The sequence below is a fragment of the Carassius auratus genome, chromosome 25, assembly GCF_003368295.1.
Source record: "Carassius auratus strain Wakin chromosome 25, ASM336829v1, whole genome shotgun sequence".
NCBI classification, from domain to species: domain Eukaryota; kingdom Metazoa; phylum Chordata; class Actinopteri; order Cypriniformes; family Cyprinidae; genus Carassius; species Carassius auratus.
Genome location: NC_039267.1, coordinates 3,608,244 through 3,633,656, shown reverse-complemented (window position 1 = coordinate 3,633,656; position 25,413 = coordinate 3,608,244). Strand labels below are relative to the sequence as shown.

The 25,413-nt window shown below is 39.2% G+C and overlaps 2 protein-coding genes across 5 annotated transcripts in view; one reads left to right on the top strand and one right to left on the bottom strand.

The window, feature by feature from the left end:
* The window catches only part of coro2bb (coronin, actin binding protein, 2Bb), a 15,172-nt gene extending 2,989 nt beyond the window's left edge, over positions 1 to 12,183 (bottom strand). Inside the window, exons 1-11 of one of the 4 annotated variants that reach the window (XM_026202089.1) lie at positions 12,169 to 12,183; positions 9,644 to 9,757; positions 8,996 to 9,050; positions 7,376 to 7,576; positions 3,325 to 3,441; positions 3,097 to 3,246; positions 2,845 to 3,009; positions 1,615 to 1,731; positions 1,439 to 1,543; positions 1,262 to 1,358; positions 18 to 130 (exon numbers count right to left, since the gene is read on the bottom strand). In XM_026202089.1, the coding sequence (XP_026057874.1) occupies positions 18 to 130; positions 1,262 to 1,358; positions 1,439 to 1,543; positions 1,615 to 1,731; positions 2,845 to 3,009; positions 3,097 to 3,246; positions 3,325 to 3,441; positions 7,376 to 7,576; positions 8,996 to 9,010 (1,080 nt within the window). In that variant the 5' untranslated portion in view covers positions 9,011 to 9,050; positions 9,644 to 9,757; positions 12,169 to 12,183. Of the gene's footprint in view, positions 1 to 17; positions 131 to 1,261; positions 1,359 to 1,438; positions 1,544 to 1,614; positions 1,732 to 2,844; positions 3,010 to 3,096; positions 3,267 to 3,324; positions 3,474 to 7,375; positions 7,577 to 8,995; positions 9,093 to 9,643; positions 9,882 to 12,168 lie in introns of those variants that run through there. The other 3 variants (XM_026202090.1, XM_026202091.1, XM_026202088.1) reach the window with 3 other exon arrangements.
* Positions 12,184 to 12,264: 81 nt separating this feature from the next.
* itga11b (integrin, alpha 11b) overlaps positions 12,265 to 25,413 on the top strand; it is a 37,222-nt gene continuing 24,073 nt past the window's right edge. The window contains exons 1-2 of the mRNA XM_026202077.1: positions 12,265 to 12,387; positions 16,115 to 16,226. Coding sequence (XP_026057862.1) covers positions 12,327 to 12,387; positions 16,115 to 16,226 — 173 coding nt within the window. The 5' untranslated portion in view covers positions 12,265 to 12,326. The remainder of the gene's footprint in view (positions 12,388 to 16,114; positions 16,227 to 25,413) is intronic.

Below are 25,413 nucleotides of genomic sequence, written 5' to 3'. Positions count from 1 at the left end.
CACCCGTGTTTGCTCACCCTGCGCGGGACGATCATGGAGATGGGCTCCACCAGACCTTTCAGAGTCACCAGCTTATAAAACCTGAAGATCTCACACTCGCTCACATCCACACCGCGTTTGGCCATCACACCTGCACACACACCGACATCAGCATCAGATCAGACTCATTCACCACACACTTACCTTTGTCTTTCCTTCTTTTATTTTATTTTTATGAAAAAATACATAATTTGTATTACTTTCAATTTATTTATTTTCTTGTATTTGGATACTATATATACTTTATTATTTTATAATATTGTTTTTCAATTTATTTTTTAAAAACATTTATATTATTTTTATTGATTCCATTTCTTATGGATTTTATTGCAATACAATTTTTACTTCAATAATAACTTGGATAATTGGAATAATTGGAAAACACCATATCATATAATTTAGTTTATTAATATGCTCCAATATTTCAGTATTAAATAAACAAATTAAAATATAAAATAAAATAATAAAACCAAAATTGTGTAATATAACAGCAATTTTTAAAACTTTTACTTTACATTTTATTTTCCGTTTTTTAATTTATTTTCATCAACACTTCTATTGTTTTATTTCTTAAAAAATTGTACGTGATTTTATTTTAGTTGAATAAAAACTTAAAAACCTGAAGCAAAACACCATATAATTTAATTTAGTTTTTAATTGTAAAACATTATACTTTCATTAATTTTTTTTTTTTTTGTTCACACAATATATCTGTGTGTGTGTACTGTGTATATTTATTATTTATATATAAATACAAATGCATGTATATATTTAACAAAAACATGTTTATATATTGAATATATGTATATATATATTTTTTATATAACATACACAGCACACACACATATATTATGTGAACAGAAAATTGTATTTTGGATTCGATTAATCACAATAAATTTTTTAACAGCACTATATTATATATTTTTTTACTTAATTTATTTTATTTGACTTCATGCATTTCATTTTCAGTAAAAAAAAAAAAAAAAAGATTTATGTTTTTATGTTTCTTATAGATTTTATTGTCATTTTATATTACTCAACAATAACTGAAGCAATGCTTGAAAAATTGGGAAACACCATAACATTTATTTATTAAGATTTATACAAATATTTGAATTCTAAAACAATAAAATAAAATAAATGTGTTCATAAGCATTCAATTGTGTGTCTTGATATGTAACTTTGCATGGAGACTATGGGTGATTTGGTGAGAGTAACTCACCCAGACCCTTCTGCGGAGCCGGCGATCTGAACTCCATCAGGAACTGCAGGAAGGGTTTCTCAGCACTCACCTCGTAATACCTGATGTTCCCGTCTCCCTGTGGAGGTCAGAGCATCTCCACAGTCAGATGAGCCACAGTCCTGCGGGATTCAGATGTTTAACAGCAGACTCGCTCACCTTCCCGGCCAGATAAAGCATGTGTGTGTCAGCATCATAGAAGGGGAAGAGGACTCCGGCCAGACCGTCGATCTCCTCCTCTGTGATGGGAGCGCACAGATCCTCCTGCAGGTTTCCACACATGTCTGAAGGAGTCAGATGACTTATTCTTGTTTAGAGAACAGTTAACACCCTACCTGATCCCACAATGCAATCTGTCTAGTGTTCCACCTGGAGACGCCTGTGGTGAGGACGAGCTTCAGATTACCCAGAAACACCACGCGGTTCACTCGGGAGCTTTTACAGTCTGCTTCCTGTTCAGATGAACACAGAGTTAAACAAGCAGGATCGGTTCAAATTTAAACGTAATAATGTAAAATTAAATATACATTTTTAAATAAATATTTCTTTAGTTAAACTATAGAGATATTCATGTATTTATCATGCAAAAAAAAAATATTTAAATGTAAACATTTTACATTTAAACATTTAAGCATATAAACAAATTATACACACATGAACAGTTAAATATAATGTATAGGTAGAATTTAAATCTAAAAGTACAGAATATCAAAAAATAAAAATTAAAAACAATTTTATGCATAGTTTTTATGTTTATTATGAAAATGTATCTCTCTCTCTCTCTCTCTCTCTCTCTCTCTATATATATATATATATATATATATATATATATAATTTAGTAAAACCAAATTAAAATAATGCAAAAATGACATGTATTTCTGACAAAATAGAATTAGTTAAATAAACATATTAAAATATAAACTAGTTTAATATTTAAAACAAAAATATTATGTAGTTAACATATACATCTAAAATTTATTAATAAAAATATTAAACAAATATATAATACATATTTTATTAATATATAGGAATATAATTATTTATATATTAATTACATTATATAATAGAACTGTTCATTTTAAAAGACATTAAAATATATTTATTTGTTTATATTTATTATAAACAACAAAAAATGTAATTATTCTGTGACACCAAATTGGAAAAACGCAAAAATAGAATTTGTTTACAACATAATACATTTAATTAAACAAACATGTATGATTAAATATAATGTGTAGCTAAAATATAAACAAAAAATTAAATAACAACATTACATAATGTTTTAATTTAAATAAAAAAAGATGAAACCGAATCGGATTAAATTGAGTTAAATATATATTTTTATATTTATTATTAAAAAAAATGTATAATTTTTCAACAGCAATTAGAATAACGCAAAAATATATTTTACTTCCAACATAATATATTTAATACAAACAATCGTAGATAAAATATTTTAAATATAACATATAAAAATATCAAATTCATAATTTATTCATTTTAAAATACAAATACTTATTTATAAAAACGATAAAAATGCTAATTCAAAAACATAAAGCTCTCACCTGAAGAACTTTCCCTGAACGTGGATCAATAATCCTCAGTTTTTTATCCTTACAGCTAGTGGCCAGTAAACTTCCATCAGTGTTGAAGGACATACAGAGGATGACGTCTGGATGGCTGTCAATCATCTTCACAGCCACGCCCTCCTCCAGGTTCCAGATCACAATCTGTCACACAAACATCGGAACACATTACGGGTCTGTGGTTCAGCTCACTGTGTGTTAGTCAGAGTTAGTTCTGGTTTTGGAGGTGACCTTGCAGTCGTATCCGGCGCTCAGCAGGATGCCGCTGCAGGTGGGATGCCACTCGATAAGCCCCGCCCTCCGGCTGTGACCAATCAGGATCATCAGAGCCTCGGTCATGTTCCTCCTCAGACCGCCGTCAGGAATCTGCCAGATTCTCACCTGGGGGTCAAAGGTCACGGCTGCATTGGCGGAAATGTGGTCGCTGTAATCATCAGCGTTCACTGGTTAGACTCTCACCGTACAGTCCTCGGAGCTGGACGCGATAATGTTGTCCATGAATGGACTCCATTTGATGTCCATCACGCTTCCCTGGTGACCGCACACCTTTGGGTGATGAGGGTCTATTCTCCCCGGCTGAGGGACAAGAGCTCATATTCAGACCGGGGCTATTTGTCACACAGGAAATTTGCTTAGATCGCACTAGTCAAACGTGTTCTCTAGCAGTGGTGTTGTATGCTGGTCTCTGTCAAAACTAAATACCAATCTCATATGCTTTTTTATCGGTTAATATAATAACACAACACTGACATAAATTAAGACACGATCACTTTATAACAGTATGCATTAATGTGAGGTCGGGGCAAGAAGTCACATACAGTAAGTTTTATTACTTTATATATTAGTTACAGTGAGATCAAAAATATTTACAGTTTTTATTGATTTAGAATCAAGATAAAATAAAATAAAAATGTAATAAAAAAAACTAAAAAAAAAATAATTATTAAGAATTAATTAAAATTTTAAATTAGAAAAATTGTCTTGGAAAATTACTGAAATAAAATATGTTTAGGTTGAACTACTGAAGTTACTAAAACTGAAAAATAAATCAAAGCTAAATAATATTTGTAAATAAATCTTAAATAGAATTATGTATTCATTAGTTACTTCACTTCACTTTCACTTTTTTTCTTTCATTTTCTTTTGATTATTTTATATATTTAATTATTGCATGCCGTATTGTTATTTTTTATGCATTTCAGTCTGTTTTTCATTTTTCATAATTGTTTTACAGTTTAAATGTTGTTGAAAAACCAAAATGCCAAAATGAAAAAGCCAATTAAATAGCCAATAACATATTTTAATACACCTATCATGTGCAGGTGAAGATGGCATTGTCTTACATTTTTACAAATAAGGTATTTTTCTCAACTTTTTGGAGATTACTGTGCAACTGACAACTTACCTCATATGTGCCCCGCTGTGTGTTAACTAAACTGTATTTTGTCACCCTGCAATATAGTGTTTTATTTCTCTTTCTCTAATAATTTTCTATATTTCAGTTCTTATTTCTACCAGAAGGCGGCGCTACAATCTATTCTTTCTGGTTCCACAGAAATCTAAGCGGCCACATTACCTAAACTAGTATTAATTTGCTAACAGAAAATCATTTGATTCACCACGCTCTCTTAAGTTTGATAAAACAGATTTCTGATGTGGTTTTGACTCAGTAGCGCGTGTGCACTTGAGGACTGAACTAACTAGTCTCAGAAGTCTAACAAAGAGCTGATTGAGTTTCTGTACCAGTCACAGGTTTCTCCATCTATCTCTCCCAGAGACACTGATATCAATACATCCTCCAAAACACACGCTTATGGACCACTACTGTCTCTAATATCACGTACTGTGATAGTACTGAGACCAAAACATTACACCAGTTAGTTCTGGTTCTGTGCTTTCACTGGATGGATGGATAAACTAGTACTTTTGCATCCTGAACGGTTATGCTCCCTCCTAATGGTTCATTAAACTATTTGTTTCATTATATAGAGAAGGGTTGTTCTGTAGTTAATTGGATGTTAAACCAGTTGTTATCCTTTAAAATCATCTGATGTTTAAACAGTATTTAGTATGTAGAAAGTAGTTATGCTTCAATTGGTTGGTCAAATTACTTGGTTATAACTGGTTGGATGGTTTTGCAAGGTATGATTATGCTTCACTTGGTATGCAACTACAATTTAACTGACTAGTTTGTTTTAGCATGTACAATATGACTTTGCCTTGATTGGTTAGTTTCAGTTTAGCACAGTATGCTGAAGCTTCATTTGGTTAAACTAGATTGTTTTAGTTTATGTGGATAGTTTGTTTCAATATACACAGTCCAGTCATGCTTCATTTGGAAAGTCATTAAGTTTCATTTGGAAACTAGTTGTGCACAGTACATTTATGCTTCGGTTGAAAAGTTAGTTAAACTAGTTTGTTTTAGTATGCACACTATAGTTATGCTTCAGTTGGATAGTTTAGTTAAACTAGTTTGTTTTTATGGACAGTATGATTAAGCACTAACTGATTAGTTAAACTAGTTTGCAGAGGTGGAAATTAACGAATTACATTTACTCGCGTTACTGTAATTGAGTAGCTTTTTTGTGTACTTCTACTTTTTAAAGTAATTTTTTAAATCTGTAATTGTACTTTTACTTAAGTATATTTTGTTTGAAGTATTGTACTTCGCTACATTTCAAAACACATTAAATAAAAAAATAAAATTAGCTCCCTGGAAACAAAATAATTGCAACGTTGCATTGGTGGTTAAAATGAAGCTTTGAGATTTTAGCAAGAGGTTTTGCACAAATTAGCCCAAAAGACTGGTGCGGAGTGTGCGATATATATCGTCTGCGATAATATCTTTGTTGTTTTAACAATGTTTTTTTTTTTTTTTTTTTTACAACAGGTCAGTAAACAAGTTAATTAAGAGACTTGCGTTTTAGATACCATATTGCCTGTTTTTGCTCTATTTTTACAACAAAAAATAATTCCAAACACAGCCACCAAAGCACAGTTTTGCGTCTCTGAGCAACGTGACAGTGTTTCGTTCCTGAATGAATCAACCGTTTAAATGATTCAGTTCAATCGCAGTGACTCACTTATTAACAGTGACTTGCTGACACATACTGGCCATTTTAATTTCACATTTAAAGTATCTTTTGATTTATTTTTTTTTATAATTAATTTCTTATCATTTCAAATGAGTATTCAACATTTTATGCCTTGTATATCAAAACATTATTCATGCATTTGTAACTGCAGGTTAAATGCATTCTTGTCCTGCACTAAACAGTGTGTAAATACATCTAAATGCCACTTCCGATGAAGCTTCTGCATTTCGTCTGCATTGAAAAGATGAGTTTGTTGATACTAATTTGCCTGGTAACAGCCCAAATGTCTTATTATTCTAAATAACTGATTCCTTTAATTAAAAACAACTAGTTTGAGATTAATAGGCCTGTGCCAGGGGTGTCAAACTCAGTTCCTGGAGGGCCGTAGCCCTGCAGAGTTTAGTTCTAACCCTGCTCCAGCACACATATCATGTAGTTTTCAAATAAACCTAAATGATTAGATAAGCTGGATCAGGTGTGTTTAATTAGGGTTATATCTAGACTGTGCAGGACTGTGGCTCTCCAGGAACTGAGTCTGACACCCTTGGTCCCATTTTTAGACTGGTACTTTTACTTGTACTTAAGTAAAATTTCATTCATGTAATGGTACTTTTACTTGAGTAGAATATTTTTGTACTCTTTCCACCTCTGCTAGTTCGTTTCCATATGCACAGTATGACTGCTTTAATTGGATGGTTAAACTAGTTTTTGTAAAGTAATGCTTCATGTTGTTTAACTAGTTTGTTTTCACATCCACAGTATGATAGTCACTTATATTTGGTTGGTGAAGCTAGTTGGTTCTAGTATGCAAAGTTCAGTTATATTCCCGTTTAAAAGTTGGTTAAACTGGTTTGTTTTCATATGTACAGTATGACAATGCTTTGGTTGTTTAAAATGTTTTAGCATGCACAATACAGTTGGTTAAACTAGTGTGCTTTACTATTCAAATGATTTTATTTTGATTTGTTACACTAGTTTCTTTTAGTATGAACAGTATGAATGTGTTTGAATTGATTGGATGATTGAACTAGGTTTAATATATACAGTACAGCTACACTATAACTGATTGGAAGGTTAAACTAGTTTGTTTTAGTATGCACAGTATGGTAATGCTTCAGCTGCATAGTGGGTTAATCTAGTTAAACTAGTTTGTTTGAGTATGTTGGTGTAATTAATATGCACAATACAGCTACACTTTAATTGATTGCATTGTTAAACTAATCCGTTTTAGTCTAAACAGTATAGTCATTATGCTTTATTAGCATAGCTGTTGAGCTAGTTAGTCTAGTTTATTTTGGTATGTACAGTTTGGTTATGCTTAGTTGTATAATTGGTCATAATGGTTTGTGTATACACCGTAGGACTATGCTTCAGCAGTTTCGGTCAGCAGAGTACGGTTAGGTGGTAACTCTTACCTTATGAAGTGGGATAACGAGGAACGCTCCTCCTCCCGCGCTCTCGGTGACCACGGCCAGGAATTTGGGGTTAACGGCACAGAAGTGGTTGTCATGGACGCTGTGAGTGATGGGAATTCCCTCGTAACACTGTTCCCTGCTTCCCGCTTTTCCATAAACGTGCCGGAACTTGGAGCTCCTGTACATGGAGTGCCACGACATCTGCATCCAAACACAGCGAGAGAGCACTGGTTACACACACACCACCAGCAGCACCAGTAACACACATCTATCTATTTATAGTGACACGTTATTCACGTCTAATCCCTCATTTTTTCCCATGATATGCTCTCAGTTGAACAGTTCCTGCATGCTTCTGTTTAATGAATGCTTCTGAGGTTTATAAAGGGATGCAGAGTTTGACAGCTGCCACATCCCACGTGTTAACGTCAGCGATCAAACAGAGAACATGACCCATTTTCTCTCTCTTTTTCTCTCTCTCTCTCTCGCGGTGACGATGCATTCACAAGATTGTGTAACTCCAGTATTTAATCAGGCAGAAGAAAGATAATCTTCTTCAGCCCATATAGCAGATGAAGAGAAACACAGAGTCAATGTTTCCCGCTCCTTTATAAGCCTGACTTGACTAGCAGTGAGTAAAAAGTGGGATATGATCACATGGAAATGAAAATAAATGACTCTGACTAGTAAAAGACTGTTGTGTGATTCTCTCATCCTGTGGTTTGTGTTGTTCTCATTGTTTGCTATTGTTTCAGCTCAATTCCTGCTTTGCCTCCGTGTGTTTCCTTCTTATTATATTCTTTCCTTCACACGCACGCTCGACTCGAACCCAATCTTCAGGGATTCAAACACAATGGGAATCCATCCGCACCCTCTGCTCAAGAAGGGAAGTGCATTATATTCATATCTTCATATGAAGACAACATGAGCACCACTGAATGCACGACAAGCACTATTTAACTCACTAAAACAAAAAAAATGTTGATGTTTAAATATGTTTTAATACAAAAAGAGACAAGAATATTACTTTGCATTACAAATACCTAACAAAATAAAGCAATGGAAGCTTTGGTAATTTATAATAATATTGTTTATAATTTGTAAATAATAAAGATTTAATTGGTGATATCGTGCAGTAAAAAAATATCAAAAAATATCAAAAAATATCAAAATATATATATATATATATATATTCATTATAAAATATGGTCATAAAATATAATATCTTTGGGCATTAAATAAAAAATATATTCATTATTTAAAAAAAAATGTATCCATAATATAATGTAATCTTATTAATATATTTATATTAGATCATACTATAAACTTTTAACTCATGAAAAAAAAAAACATACTATTAAAATATGAGACCTGAAAAAATATATTATAAAATGTTCACTATAAAAAATAAGCTTTTTATTCATAATATAATCTCAAAATACAATTGTATTATATTATAAAAAATTGTATTCATGAAAGAATTGTGCAAAAAATATATATTCATTATAAAAATACTTTTAAAAAATATTAATACATTTACATTTTCTCTGGGAAACCTGCTCTTTTAGCTGTAGACTCAACTAGTTCCTGACCATTTCTATCTCGTGTCAGTCTTCTTACCTTGACTTTGGTCATGAAGATCTGCTCTCTTTGAGCTCCAGATGATCTTCTGCTGCTGGAGATGGTGAAGAGAAGTAAATGACACATCTGCTGCTGCTGCTGAGTGTGTGAGTCAAACACACACACACACACACACACGACTCCTCCCTCATCTCTCTCTCTCTCTCTCTCTGGTGATTATATAACACATGCAGTGTCTGACTGTCATGCTGAATTCAGCTCTGATCTTCTTTAACATGTGCTGGATACATCTGTGTGTTCAGTTCACAGGTGCATCGCGCAGAAAAAGCTTCATCACAAGTCAAAATCTGATTTTATTTTTTTACGTCATGTAAAATGCTGAGTTAAATATGGGGTGAATTATGAAGAATGACTCCAAACATTGATTTGTACTGGAGTAAACTTGATGTTTTGAAGACTAAAACTTCATTTAGAAATGCATTCACCTGATATTTTGGGTCTACTGTTCTTTATCCAGCTTCAAAACGAGCGTTTTCATACACAGTATAACGCTTATAACAAGACCGGGGCAAGTTGTCACATTGCCAGACTGATTCATTTGCTTGAATATATAAACACTAATAATAAGACAAACTATAACATGTTCTGTCAAACACACAGACACACATGCATCTTCAGGGTTCAGACCTGATCTGGCAAACACAGCTCCTTCTTCATGCCGTCTGGCCCGGAGGAGAGAAATACACGCCAAACTTTGTGTGGTTTGCTCCATGACGCCCTTCCTGTCCTGTCCTGGACTGACTGTAATAAAGACACAGATGAGCTCATGTTTCAGACCGACTTCTCTTCTGTGTGATGTGGCTGTTAGATCTTATTTTAGCACATCTGATTCATTTGGAGGTTTGGTGAGTTCATTTGACGCAGGTTTAATTGCAGCAGTTTCTGGCTGTGAACATTATGAGCTGAAACACACCCACAAAGTCTAGATTTAAAGGTTTATAGTGGCCTGACGTCTGCTAATCCATATTCCAGAAGCTTTTATTTTTCACATTTGCGCTCCAATTTCTTAATCACTTCTTGTTTTGGTAAATGCAAAAACTTACTTTTTCGTTAAAAGATTTTTAACACTAAGATATTCACGTGTGTTTCCATTGCATCTTTCTCATTATATCTTGAATATATTTGCCTGTTTTTGCCTATTTTGAAAACGATCTTCTATTTAAAATATATTTAATGCAATCAAAAATGTTTACTTTTTAACTAAAACAAGTGATAAAATATATTTAAGAAATATGAAAGTCATAATGTTTTATGCAGTGTTACTGCAATCTTAATTTTTAACGATTTTAACTAGCTTAAAATATGCATTGCTAAGGAGTTCATTTGGAAAATTTAAATGTGAATTTCTCAATATTTCTCAATATATATATATATATATATATATATATATATATATATATATATATATATATATATATATATATATATATATATGCACCTTCAAATTCCAGATTTTCAACCATATATATATATATATATATATATATATATATATATATATATATATATATATATATATATATATATATATCAAAAGAAAGCTTATTTATTCAGCTTTCATGTGATGTACAAATCTCAATTTATGACTGGTTTTGTGGTCCATTGTCACACATATATCATTTTTATTTCTCTGTGGAGCACAGATAATATATAAAAAAAATCCAAATAATGAAAGGTGAGACCAGTAACTATAAAAGAGCAATAAATAAAAACCTTGAATACAGATTTAAATGTGTGTCTGTTCCTCAGATTAAACCATTAGATGACTTTCAGGAACTTGCCACCCACTGAACTTCTTTTGTATTCCACAGAAGAAACTCATGCAGCTTTTCAGTTCAGTTTTCCTGTGTACTGGAGGTTCATTCGTCTGAGACTTACAGCTCAGACCGTGTCTGCAGTTAATCAGCTCCTGCTTCATTATCAAACATCTGGTCACATCTGGAGTCACTCCATGAAGGTGAACGGCTAATCAGCAGCGTCTTTGGTGCGGTCGCTGTTTCATATCCCCCTCACCAGCTTCCAGGATACTCATCTGTGTACTTTAGCCTCCCTCATTAACAAACACAACCACAAACTAATCATTGCATTGTTCTGCTTCCAAGGTTTCAGCTTGAAGCAAGACAACAATGCTTTTGCATGCACCACTCACCTTTAAGTGCATTTTTGCACTTTAATCTACTTGTGTCTGTAGATTTCATCACAATGCATATCTTTAAAAGATGTTTTCTCAAAAACAACAACAGCACTTATATCACATACATCAACATGTAGAGTTTTATTGTATATTCTGAATATATTTATAGAGGGGTTTGTTAATATTATTTGCTTGATTTTATTATTGCATTTGATCTATTTGCACCTGCAAATTTCAAATACAATACATATCTTAAAGGTTGATTTTGCACTTTAGAAGCACTTACTAATACCAACTTTAGCAGTTTTATTCTTATCTACATTATTCATGCTGGGTGTTGTTCATATATTATTTCCCTGATTTCGTAAAAATTGTATTACTAAAACATTGGAAATTTTTTTTTTTTTTTTTTTTTTTTGGCTGATGGCAGTATTTTCTGATTAACTCAGTGATAATAACAGATCTCCAAAATCCTCTCTGTAAAAACATCTAACTATTATATGATAACCAAACTGAAAACGAATTTTAAACCTAAAGTGTTCAGATTCATGTTCTGGAAATGTTAGCAAATATGAATCATGCATCACTACTTAAACTTATCTCAGAAATGTATTTTAAAACTTTAAAAAAAGTATTGCAAGTTATTTTTTATTACAAGTATTATAAGTTTGCTTAAAATTAGTCCCCCCCCCCCCCCCACTCACTTGTGGTGTCTTGTCTTTATGCATTAAGTGTAATTATAGATTCAGAACTCCCCAAAATATGTGTTTTAAAGTTTGATGCCACAATAGAATAACCCTACAGCCACAGTTTTGATTTCTTGGGGGTTTAAAGCATGCATGGAGTGGAAATCACAATGTTATTGCAGTCCGTTAAGCTCTGGCAGCAACATGTGTAGTGTTTTCCGACAGATGTGGAGTCGTGAGAGCTGCAGAACTTTATTTTCCACGGCTGCACATCTGGAGAGAGAGGTACAGCAGCTGTAAGAGCAGAGAGTGTGTGGGAGCCAGTCAGGTACCTGCTCAATCTGCTCTTCCTCCTCCTCGAGGCAGCGGTCAGCTCCTCCTCCTCAGATGAAGTTCTGCTGCGGTTCAGGACTCGATCAGACCCGACTGTCTGCTCTCGCTGTGAGGACCTGACACACACACACACACACACACACACACTGACCCATTCATGTATGAACGGATGGAGTACACTTGCATCTTTCTGCTGTGTGTCGCCGCTCTGATGCCAGGTGAGTGTGTGTGTGTGTGTGAGTGTGTGTGAGTGTAAAGGGGTGTGTGAGCTTACGCAAGCATGTTTGTCTGTGTGCTTAGACTCTGAGGACAAAACAGTCTCCACAAGTGAGATAAATCAGATTAAAACAAGTACATTATTTTTGCTTTAGGGTTCCTTAGTTGTCATCCAGTAAGAATAGAGAGCTGTAAAATGAATGTGAAAATGCTTAGATTATTTCATGAGAAACATATAAGCTTGAGATCTCGGCGCAGCTGGAGAGATCACTGGTATTTTTCTCAGGAGGAACCTGTGAGTATTTATATTTAGGCAAAAGTCTTGATTTGCTCTTTATTCTAATCAAGAGGTTATTTTTATTTAACAAGCATGATGAAACTCAAACATTCTATGCTTTATAAGTTCTGAAATATGCTGCGTTGTATTTATATTTATGATTTAGGTATTCTTCTTTTTGTTTTTTTGTTTTTGCAAAAGTTGCTTGCAGTTTGTGGCTTGTCATATGAGTTGATTTCAGGTTCAATAAAGTGAATCTCAAATAACAGGGAACGTTCTGGCAAAGTTCTCCCAAAGTCATGAACAAAAATTCTTCCATAAACAGAATGTCAACGGGTCTTAAAGAATGTTGTCAAAACTTTAGCACAAAAACATTATTTATACACTGTTCATGGAACGTTTTTTTTTTCCTGAAACCTTTTGAATTTCGTGTAATCTTTTTTTAAATGCTACTTTTTTGTTTGTTTGTTTCAGAACGTTCAAAGAAAATTCAAAAGTAACACCAAATCGTTGTAGCATGATGAAATGGAACGTTCCCATAATCCTTGCATAATCAATCAAAACGTTCCAAAATGAAATGGAACGTTAGCAAACGTTCTTCGAACAGATTTTTGTAAACGGGTCTCATCAGGCTGATAATGGAGGAACTCTAGAGGAACCGTGTGACCGTCATCCAGATGGACTTTAATGAGCAGGATCTAGTTCCTGGATCACACACACAATCTGGATCCACTTACACACACTCGCTCATCTAATGGACCTACACAGGAGGGCACATGTCATGCATGGGTTCGATTACCATAAATGTATGCAGAGAAGATAAATTCTGGCGAACTGAATCCTGCCATAAGGGATTTTTAATGAGCTGAGAAGTGGTTACCTCAAGTCTTAGCTCATAAATACAGATCGATCCGATCTCTAGACCTGCCAGAACTTCAGCTAGACGGATTTCCAAGAGCTGCGGCTCCCAAAAGAGTTGCAATATTCATAATCTAGCCTACACACATTAAATTGAACGTATTAGGTTAAATAGAATATAAAATCAAACCTTTTTGTAGATGCATGACTTAATTTTCTTAATTAGCGCAACATGCGTCTTTCTCTCAGCGATGTGTTTGCGCGTGGCGTCCAGCAGGGGGCAGATGTATTACACTGTTTACGTGCGTCTCCGAGTGCACGAGCTCTTAAAACACTGTCATTTAAAAACAATAGACGACTCGATGTGGAAAAAGTACGTCTGAGGCAAGATATATTTATGGAATGCTTGTGAAAAAGGACCCAACTCCTGCTCTCCACCCATTAATGACTAGTGGCATAGTCCTTAGTTCAAAACACTGTGGAAGAAGAAGGAGCATATTTATTGACATCACTGTGGTGCATTAAATCTAAATGCTTGCAGGGATGTTTCTCTCGGTGATCAGCGATCTGATTGGCGGATGACACCGGAAGTGTCTGGGCCTGTTTAGTAATGAGGAGAAAATAGCATCCATCTGACAGATTTTAACCTACTTTGAGCTTAATCAAAAACACAGTTTGTTTTTCCTCAGACAGAGTTTTTTTTTTTTTTTTTTTTATATTATGCCCTCGAATGCATTTGGATGCCACACACACAAGTTTTTTTTTTTGAGGAGAGGTGTGCTGTTACTTTATTTAGTGATTAGACTACGATTTTCACCTGCTAGAGGTGAAAAAACACTTGGAAAATATATTTACAGATGGACCTGGGTCATATCTAGAGACTTGGATGAGTCAGAAGAGCCACCTGTTCAATCCTTCAAATTTAAGAGCACTTTCCCAGAAACCTTCGGGAAAGACTTTACCATGCTGGAATCTTACTCCGTCACTTGCCATGTGAGTGTAACGTCTGGTTCAGTTCTGGCCCGAAGTGTTGGTCGTGGATTCATTTCTCATCCAAAGCCAGAGCTCGTCTGAAAGAGCTGAGATAAACCCATCACGTCCCTTCTGTAACACAGATACAACAAACCTCGAACTAAACTGGTTTTAGCAGGTCATGCTGGTTTACTAAAACTTTAAGTTTGCTTTCCAGTAGCCCCTTTCCCAAAGCTGCAGCATTTTAAATCCTTCATGGGCAGACAATCCCATCATGCAGTGCAACAATCTTGTAGACTTCAAGGTGAAGTACTAAAACCCAAATAAAAATAGTTCTAAATATAAAAAAATGAATATGCATTAAAAATGCATTTTCCTGTGGCTCTAGAATTGTGAGGTCACATGACATTTACGACTCAGGTGATTGGCTCAAAAGCATCAGTCTAGAACCCACACCAGCAGAAATATCCAGCATGTTCTTGGCACTTCCATGCTTAAATGAGCGGAAATGTTAACGGACAGCCAACAGACCAAATTTTAGTGGCCTAGATCAGTTGCCTAAAACGATGCTTTAGAGTTCAAAAACCATTTTATTCAGGAAGAATTCATTCAATGGTTAAGAAAAAGAGCTTCACGTCAAAAACCTTCAAAGTGCATGACCCCATAGTCGTGATTTAACTTCTTTTTAAGCAAATCTGATGGATAAGTGAATCTTATTTTCTGTGGTAACACATTACACCACAAAAACTAGTGTTATATCTTGTACTGAGGCCAGAACATTCCTGTCTATAAGACAAAACGACGCTCTCCAAAACGCATTCCAATCACTCAGACTGTGAATGTGAGGAACATATTTTAATTTTTTTGTTGGCTCCACAACAGGCCACTGCGTCTTTTTAAGTGTGATGACTTTTCATCATGCGCTTCTTTCTTTTTGGGACTTTTCACCCTGCTGAGAAAAACAGAAGAATATAGAGATGTGGCTCCATATGTGACTGATCCTTTTTACTTTTTTTTTTCCTGTCAAGGGAAACGTTTCCCCAGGAAATTAAACCCGAAAGGCGATGTGACATCACTTCTATGATACCATATTCTTGACCTTTCCTGATGAACATTAAATGAAATCCAGAGGCTGTGAATGTCCGTCCAGACATCAGAAATCACTTTGATATGTGCTGCTGATGGCCTTTAGCTTCAGTGTTTCCCTCCTGCTCTTTCATGTGGTCTCATTGACTGTTTATCATCTTTATGAACTACGTGAGATAAACTGTGCCTCCTTTAAAACAGCGCAAGAATAGAATAAAAGTTATTTAGACGTATTGTAACATTTAGGGCTTTTATCAGACTCTTCATGTGAGTGCTGCAGTTTCACAGTGTTTATGCCAAAAAATCATTTGCTAAGACAAGCATCGTTAGTGCTCACATTAGAAGGCAAGATCAGTTTAAATATATACCCTAAGAATGATTTACTTTAAAAAAAAAAAACTGAAAAATGATGCATGAAAAAACATGGTTTTTCATATAAGCATGTAACAGTCTACAAATAGGGAAGTGTTTTCCATGACTTTAATCCATTTACTGCCAACTGAATTAAATTGAAAGGTTGTCTGGGTTTATTTCAGGGCGGCGGACCTGCTTTAATATTGACACCAGACATGCTAAAATCATCAAGGGTTCGAAGGAGGCTCAGTTTGGATATACGGTTCAACAACACGAGGCAGACGGGCAGAAATGGTAAGACTGCATCTTCATCTAAAGATCATCTAAAACCAGCTCTGTATGCAAACCTGATGGCAACCTTGATTTTACATTCCCAGTTTGAGTTTCATAGGCCTGAGAAAACATTCCCAAATGAACGTTTTACAGCTCTGATGTTGCTCTTTCATACCTCATGAGACGTGATGGAGATCGCAGTCATGTTTCTCTGAAGAATCCACATCGTGTTTCTTCTGAAATGTGTGAGGAATTAAAAAAAAGACACAGATGAGACATTGGTTGTCACACAGTATGAGTACAGAACTATAAAATGAATGTAGAGCTGCTTAGACCATTTGATGAGAAATGTATGAGTTCATATTTAAGATCTCTGACTCTTATAATTTGGCACATCTAAGCACAGTTTGACTTTTTCCTAAAGGAGAAATGTCTTGATTTGCTCTCTTTCTCATGGCTGAATTGAAGAAACAATTGAGAGATTATAGAGAAAGGCAGAAGTTGAGTTTCTTGCATAGTTTCATCCATCATTTTTTCCTGATGAAATACTGTTGTGAAATGCGAGTGTACTCATGGTTCTGCTGTCTGCTGGCAAACACGCAGTCTGAGAATCGGCCTCGACTCTCTCCACGCAGGAAGACGTATCGCTCTCACTGAAGTAAATCAAACTGCGGTTTTCCCCATGCGACGTGCTTCAGTTGCATCTGCACAAATTCATGGAGAATTAAGAAGCAATACACAAAACCATTCACAACCAATAACAAATGTTTATGGTAGAAAGTGAGTCATAACTGTGGACACTTACAATTTAAGTGTTATAGATTACCATTTATAGGAAGTCAAGAATGTTTACAGATGTGTTATTGGTGGAGCATAATGTTTTTGCAAAGTGAGCTTAATAACAAACATTGTATGTATTTTCAAAACATAAAAAATATGATCTGCAGCAAAAAGCAAACCAGTAGGAAACACTATGTTAAAGTTTATTTACCGTATGTAAACAGAACTTTTTTATTTAAATTGTTAATTCTACACCCCAAATGTGTGTCATTTATAATTGTAGTGCATTAATTCTCCTGTATTTCCAACCCATTTATTATTGGTCAAGCAAACAGACAAGTCCCGCCCCAAAATCACACGATTAGTTGACTACGAAGTTGACAGATCAATGTTTTGAAAATGATGCAATGTTTCAGTTGTTCACTCTTTATGAAGCCTGATTTATTATGTGGCTCTATGAAAAACTGTCACGATAGGTATTGGGGAAAAACACAAAGAGAGGGTAGATCCAAATGCAGGTAAGGGTTTTATTTAAACAGAGGGGTAAATACAAAATAAACAGTCATGAGAGACAAATCAAACAAAAAGGGAACCGGATGAAACGGGGAACTCGGGAGAACGGAAAGGTAGAGGAAGTCTGGTGGAACGAGAGAATGAGACACATAGGGTAAGACAAAGCAAGACTGATGGACCTGAAACACAATGACATCAGACAAGGACTCCGTGACATAGACTAAGACAGACAGGGTATTTATACACAGAAGGATAATTGGGAAACAGGAGACAGGTGGGGTGAACAATCAATCAGGTAACAAGGAGGAAGGTGACCATATAAGGGAACAGGAAGTGATCTGGGACAGGCACCGTGAGAAGGAGGACATCTAGTGGAACCCCGGGGAACAACAACCCAGACACTGTGACAGTACCCCCCCTCTACGGAGCGGCTACCAGACGCTTAAAGACAAAACATGACACAGAGACCAGGAGGGAGGCGGACAGGTGGAGGCTCAGGGGGAGGGACGGAGGGCCAGAAAAGAAACACATGGGGGACAAACACCAGAAATGATACATAAAACCGGGAGATCAGGAGGGAGGAGGACCGGAGGAGGTACAGGGGGAGGGACGGAGGGCCAGACTAAACTAAAGAGAACAGACAGAAACAGAACTCAAAAAACACAAAACATAAGTCCATGAAGGACATGTTGAGGCGTCCACTAGGACGGAGCAGATGACCACCACAGCCGTGTGGTCAAGGCCAGAGCCCTCCAGGGCGGAGCGGAAGACCACCACGTCTCTGTGGTCGAGGCCGGAGTCCACCAGGTCGGAGCAGAAGACCACCACGTCCTCATGGTCAACACCAGAGTCCCCCAGGGTGGAGCGGACGACCACCACGTCCTCGTGGTCACCGCCAGAGTCCCCCAGGGCGGAGCGGATGACCACCACGTCCTCGTGGTCACCGCCAGAGTCTCCCAGGGCGGAGCCGAAGACCACCACGGCCTTGTGGTCACCGCCTCGGGAACTGTAACGGACACCGCCTCGGGAACAACATCGGGCACCGCATCGGGCACCGCCTCGGGAACAGCATCGGGCACCGCCTCGGGAACAGCATCGGGCTCCGCCTCGGGAACAGCATCGGGCTCCGCCTCGGGAACAGCATCGGGCACCGCCTCGGGAACTGCATCGGGCACCGCCTCGGGAACTGCATCGGGAACCGCATCGGGCTTCGCCTCGGGAACTGCATCGGGCACCGCCTCGGGAACTGCATCGGGCACCGCCTCGGGAACTGCATCGGGCACCGCCTCGGGAACTGCATCGGGCACCGCCTCGGGAACTGCATCGGGCACCGCCTCGGGAACTGCATCGGGCACCGCCTCGGGAACTGCATCGGGCACCGCCTCGGGAACTGCATCGGGCACCGCCTCGGGAACTGCATCGGGCACCGCCTCGGGAACTGCATCGGGCATCGCCTCGGGAACTGCATCGGGCTCCGCCTCGGGAACTGCATCGGGCTCCGCCTCGGGAACTGCATCGGGCTCCGCCTCGGAAACAGCATCGGGCACCGCCTCGGAAACAGCATCGGGCACCGCCTCGGGAACTGCATCGGGCTCCGCCTCGGGAACTGCATCGGGCTCCGCCTCGGGAACAGCATCGGGCACCGCCTCGGGAACTGCATCGGGAACTGCATCGGGCTCCGCCTCGGGAACTGCATCGGGCACCGCCTCGGAAACAGCATCGGGCACCGCCTCGGGAACTGCATCGGGCTCCGCCTCGGGAACTGCATCGGGCTCCGCCTCGGGAACTGCATCGGGCACCGCCTCGGGAACTGCATCGGGCACCGCCTCGGGAACTGCATCGGGCTCCGCCTCGGGAACTGCATCGGGCACCGCCTCGGAAACAGCATCGGGCACCGCCTCGGGAACTGCATCGGGCTCCGCCTCGGGAACTGCATCGGGCTCCGCCTCGGGAACTGCATCGGGCACCGCCTCGGAAACAGCATCGGGCACCGCCTCGGGAACTGCATCGGGCTTCGCCTCGGGAACAGCATCGGGCACCACCTCGGGAACGACCTCGGCCTCGGGAACAGCATCGGGCACCGCCTCGGGAACTGCATCGGGCACCGCCTCGGGAACAGCATCGGGCACCGCCTCGGGAACTGCATCGGGCACCGCCTCGGGAACTGCATCGGGCACCGCCTCGGGAACAGCATCGGGCACCGCCTCGGGAACTGCATCGGGCTTCGCCTCGGGAACAGCATCGGGCACCACCTCGGGAACGACCTCGGCCTCGGGAACAGCATCGGGCACCGCCTCGGGAACTGCATCGGGCTCCGCCTCGGGAACAGCATCGGGCTCCGCCTCGGGAACTGCATCGGGCACCGCCTCGGGAACTGCATCGGGCACCGCCTCGGGAACTGCATCGGGCACCGCCTCGGGAACTGCATCGGGCACCGCCTCGGGAACTGCATCGGGCACCGCCTCGGAAACTGCATCGAGCACCGCCTCGGGAACTGCATCGAGCACCGCCTCGGGAACTGCATCGAGCACCGCCTCGGGAACTGCATCGAGCACCGCCTCGGGAACTGCATCGGGCTCCGCCTCGGGAACTGCATCGGGCACCGCCTCGGAAACAGCATCGGGCACCGCCTCGGGCTTCGCCTCGGGAACTGCATCGGGCACCGCCTCGGGAACTGCATCGGGCACCGCCTCGGAAACAGCATCGGGCACCGCCTCGGGAACTGCATCGGGCACCGCCTCGGGAACTGCATCGGGCACCGCCTCGGGAACTGCATCGGGCACCGCCTCGGAAACAGCATCGGGCACCGCCTCGGGCACCGCCTCGGGAACTGCATCGGGCACCGCCTCGGGAACTGCATCGGGCACCGCCTCGGGAACTGCATCGGGCACCGCCTCGGGAACTGCATCGGGCTCCGCCTCGGGAACTGCATCGGGCACCGCCTCGGGAACAGCCTCGGGCACCGCCTCGGGAACTGCCTCGGGCTCCGCCTCGGGAACAGCAGCTGCCTGTCTCCTCCTCCGCCCTCTACGATGGGGAGTCGATGGCGTTGAGTCGGCCATCTTGTGCTGTGGTGCTGGGCTGGCGGCCATCTTGGGCTGTGACGCTAGGTTGGCGGCCATCTTGGGCTGTGGGGCTGGGCTGGTGGCCATCTTGGGTTGTGGGGCTGGGTTGGCGGCCATCCTGTGCTGTGGGGTTGGGCTGGCGCCCATCTTGTGCTGTGGGGCTGAGCTGGCAGCCTTGTCTGGACACTCTGGTGTGGTTGTTGCATCCCACTGGGCACGATGGTGCAGGTAATTGGTAAACCCCCAAAAGTCCAGTATCTCTAACCCCTTCATCTCCCATGAAGGTAAAGGATCATCCAGGCAATTATTAAATAAATCCTTTAGTGCTGCATCATTGTAACCTAGCCCGACCGCCATAGTCCAAAACAATTGCGCCAGGCCACCCACCTCACTTCCCTCTTGATGAAGGGTGATTAAGTTCTGGTATCTCCCCCTCCGTTCCTCCATGGTGGCTGGGGAACCGATTCGAAATCCCACACCGCTGGATCTAGGCATGACGGAGTCCTTCTGTCACGATAGGTATTGGGGAAAAACACAAAGAGAGGGTAGATCCAAATGCAGGTAAGGGTTTTATTTAAACAGAGGGGTAAATACAAAATAAACAGTCATGAGAGACAAATCAAACAAAAAGGGAACCGGATGAAACGGGGAACTCGGGAGAACGGAAAGGTAGAGGAAGTCTGGTGGAACGAGAGAATGAGACACATAGGGTAAGACAAAGCAAGACTGATGGACCTGAAACACAATGACATCAGACAAGGACTCCGTGACATAGACTAAGACAGACAGGGTATTTATACACAGAAGGATAATTGGGAAACAGGAGACAGGTGGGGTGAACAATCAATCAGGTAACAAGGAGGAAGGTGACCATATAAGGGAACAGGAAGTGATCTGGGACAGGCACCGTGAGAAGGAGGACATCTAGTGGAACCCCGGGGAACAACAACCCAGACACTGTGACAAAAACTGCCTATGCTAATATGCATGAAATTAAATCAGATTTAGGTAGACCACAATGTTAAACATACATTTTAGGACCAGGTGCATGTTCAATATTTGCCATGCAGAACGTGACGTCATAAGCCAGTAATGGCATTACTGTAACTGTAACCCAGCCAGTCTTTACCGTAATGTATGTAAAAGCTAATCAATTAGTCGTAAACATGACATGGTCACAGTTTATAGCCTTTAAAACACAGGGTATTGTTTTTGACTCATAAAAGCCCGGGCACACAAAAGAATACAGATCGTTAACCAAACTCCCACAGCACCAAAACCACCGAATCCGGACGTCAGCTTCCCGTTGTTTAATCGTGAGGTTTGTCATCGCTGATGGAGAACTCGTGGTCCCCCAGCACTGAGGGGCCTTTGATGTGCACAGGTAAATAAGTGGAAAGTATTTGCACTTGTCTCGACCCGTCTGCGAGCGCGAGTTCTGGAAAGTATGTGTTTTGTGGCTTGTAATTCCCAAACCCCCTCCTGTGCATCCCATCGCAAGACAAACCGTGTGGCGCGCACTTCCCTCTGGAATGTGATTTTCTGCGCAGAACTGAGAGGAATGCTGTTTTTCTATTTCTGTAGAATGTCACTTAAAATCAAAGGTTTGCTTTGCTTCATGCACTAATGCATAAAGCTCATAAAAACACATGCATCTTAAATGATTATGTTAAGTTTTGCACACTGTTCACAGTGCATTCTTTTTGCATGCAAGAGTGACTGGGTGTTTTGTTAAATTCCACCTAATAAAAAGCATCTCTTTTACATAAATGAATAGTTCACCCGAAAATTAACATTTGCTGATAATGTACTTGCCCTCAGTTCAGCCAAGATGTAGATGATTTTGTGTTTTCATCAGATTTGTAGAAATGTAGCAGTACATCACTGTCTCACCTATGGAAGTAAATGGGTGCCGTCAAAATGAGAGTCCAAACAGCTGATAAAAACATCACAATAATCCACAAGAAATCCACAGCACCCCAGTCCATCAGTTAATGACTTGAGAAGAGAAAAACTGTGTTTGTAACAATAAAAAAAAATAGGGTCAGAGAAATAAACTTGATTTAAGTTTATTTTTCTGAACCCATTGGCAGATTAAATAAACATAGTTATTTTTTTTTTTTTTTATTTTTTTTTTTCAGAAGACAAAACTTAATATATGAAGTATTTTTTTATTTTCAAGATAATAAATCTTGATTGAAGAATGTTTAAATATTTGTACTGGAAACCAAGACAATACCAAATAAGAAAATATATATTTCTTCTCCTGTCTCATATAGAAATACATCACATTATGGTCATAAAATGGGTTTGCATTAATGGTAAACACTAAAAAGTACTAGTTGCAGATCCTGTTTCAGTGATACGTTTCCTAACATAACTCATGAGCTTAAACTAAGAGTTTGTAGTACACTTTAGGGATATTGGTATCCACTTCAACATGTTCCAGTATGCAAGATTAAGAACAACATCAGTCTATATTTCAGCAAAGTTTCTAGCTAATGTCATCAGCAGATGCTTTTATCAGAAGTGACACACACAAGTATTATTAAAGCAAAGTGGCTTTGCACCCAATTCCGATCAGTTCTTCAGATCCAGTATTCAAGGCCGACCGTCTGCAACGTCACTGTGCAAGTGCTGAAATCAGATCCGTTCGTACAGACGGCGAAGTCAATATCCAGGATATCACAACTAATACTAATCTGATTGTACTGTTTAGACTGAAATGCATTTCTAAAATTCCAGTTTTAATCAGATTTCAGACCGCATACAAATACTGTTTGGATCGGGTTTGTAAGAACTATGGATTTCGCACAGTTTTTGCGGTTCAGACAACAAAGAACTAAACGGATTTGAGTGGGACATGGGAAAATTCACTTAAAATTAATTGAACATGCCGTTAGCCTTCATTTGCATATGCTGTCTGCATTATAATTATGCATATCAGGCAGCGTTGCAAAACACAGCCAACTGCAACTTGCTGTTTTAACAGAAACATTTAACATTTATACCAAAAATACTGTGTGATTCCCAGTAAATGCAATACCATTTGCTCTGGATAAAATGCATACATCTAAATGCAAACATTGCAAACTTTTGTGAACAAAGTGCATACAATAATGAGCCTCATTTGCATTGCAAGTTCATGTGTTAATGCTAGAATAATGAGAATGACTTCCTTTAAGTTCATATGCCGCAATGTACAGTAGATATTGCATACCTGGAAAAGCTTAACTAGAAGTGACTACTGAAATACTGTCCTCAAAACTACTGCAACTGTTAAATGAGTTTATCAGTCAACTCTTGATTGTGTTTGAACCTATAGCTTTCAGTTATCAGTTGATTGAGTCTTTATTGAGTGATTGTAAAAAGAAGCAAATGAGACAAGCAGATAAACACAAAATTCAGTGCATTGAAAGTTGAGTAAATACAACCCTTTGCACTGTTTCTCAACCATTTTGCAATCATATAGTTTGCTGCTAACCCAAAATATAAAAGCATACAGGTTGGGATCGATATGAAAATTAGTAAACAAAAATAAAACTATTTATTTAAGAGTATGCTGAGACACTTTAGGTTGTTTAGGACTGTTTGAATGGTCTGTCATCCTTTAAGATGTTGAGCTCCAATTTATTCTGAAAGCACTGGCATGTTGTGTTAGCATCGGGTGGCTTGGAAATACGACTTAACGTTCCTCAAATAACTTTGTCTCAGGATAGACTAAACCTTCACTACGGGTGCCAAAGAGTAGCAGTGCATTCCAGTAATGACTGATGTTCAGAAAGTGGTGCATTGTGGGAACTAAGAGTGCTAAACAAATGCAATCCAACATGTGACTTAAAGCAAAAACAAATCCTACCATGGTATGCTAAAAAAACAAACAACAAAAAAACAGGGAATTTTCACTCAGGATTTGCTAATACATTTCCCAAACAATTACAAAGAAATGGCAAGAAACACACTAAAATAATTTTGAACTGTGAAAAAAAAAAATGGCACATTCGTTTTCCAAGGGATACAGCAAATGAATAAGCCTGATAAACGACTAGCATAAGATGTTTGCTGGACTTAGTTGGTTTCTCAGCCTGGTGAAGCCGGTTTTCAGCTGGTTTCGTGTCCAAAACTTATCTAAAACCAACAAACTAGAGCATATTGACCAATTGAAAACACTCCAGTGGTCAGTTAAAACCAGCAAACCACCTTAGACTGATTTATGCTGTTTTATCAATCAAGTTTGCAAATTGACTGACATCAATGTTGTGATGCTACAAAACACATGGTTGTAGATAAAACCATCAAATACTCAAGATCATACTAACTAATGAAAAACACACTGGTGGCTAGATAAAACCAACAAGCCATCTTTAAACCAGCACAAGGTAGTTTACTGGTTTTAGTAGTTTTAGTTGTTATGGATTAACCTCTATAAAATCATCTAACTACACCATTCTGACTACTGAAAACCATTTTGTTGGCCAGTTAAGACCAACAGATCACCTTAGACTAGTTCATGCTGTTTTTTACCATATTGGCAATATGACAGGAGCACAAATGGACATTTCTGTGTTTCCAAACACACGGCTGTAGGTCGCAGCGGCGGTGGAGGAATGTAAACATTGCCATGGATGGATTTCACAGACCAAACTCTGGGATGCGGTTTGTTGCCGCAGCTCTAAACGCCTTGATCTCAATGTGAACAGCATTACCATGTTATCTGTTGGTTTCTGGTACTGGCTCCGTCTCAGATGTACCTCAGAAGCTGGAAATATCTGCTTAGCAGTTCCCTGCTGCTGGTCTCGTGTGGCGTTTTCCTCCTATCAGGGAGTGAATGATACGACTGGGGCTCTGGA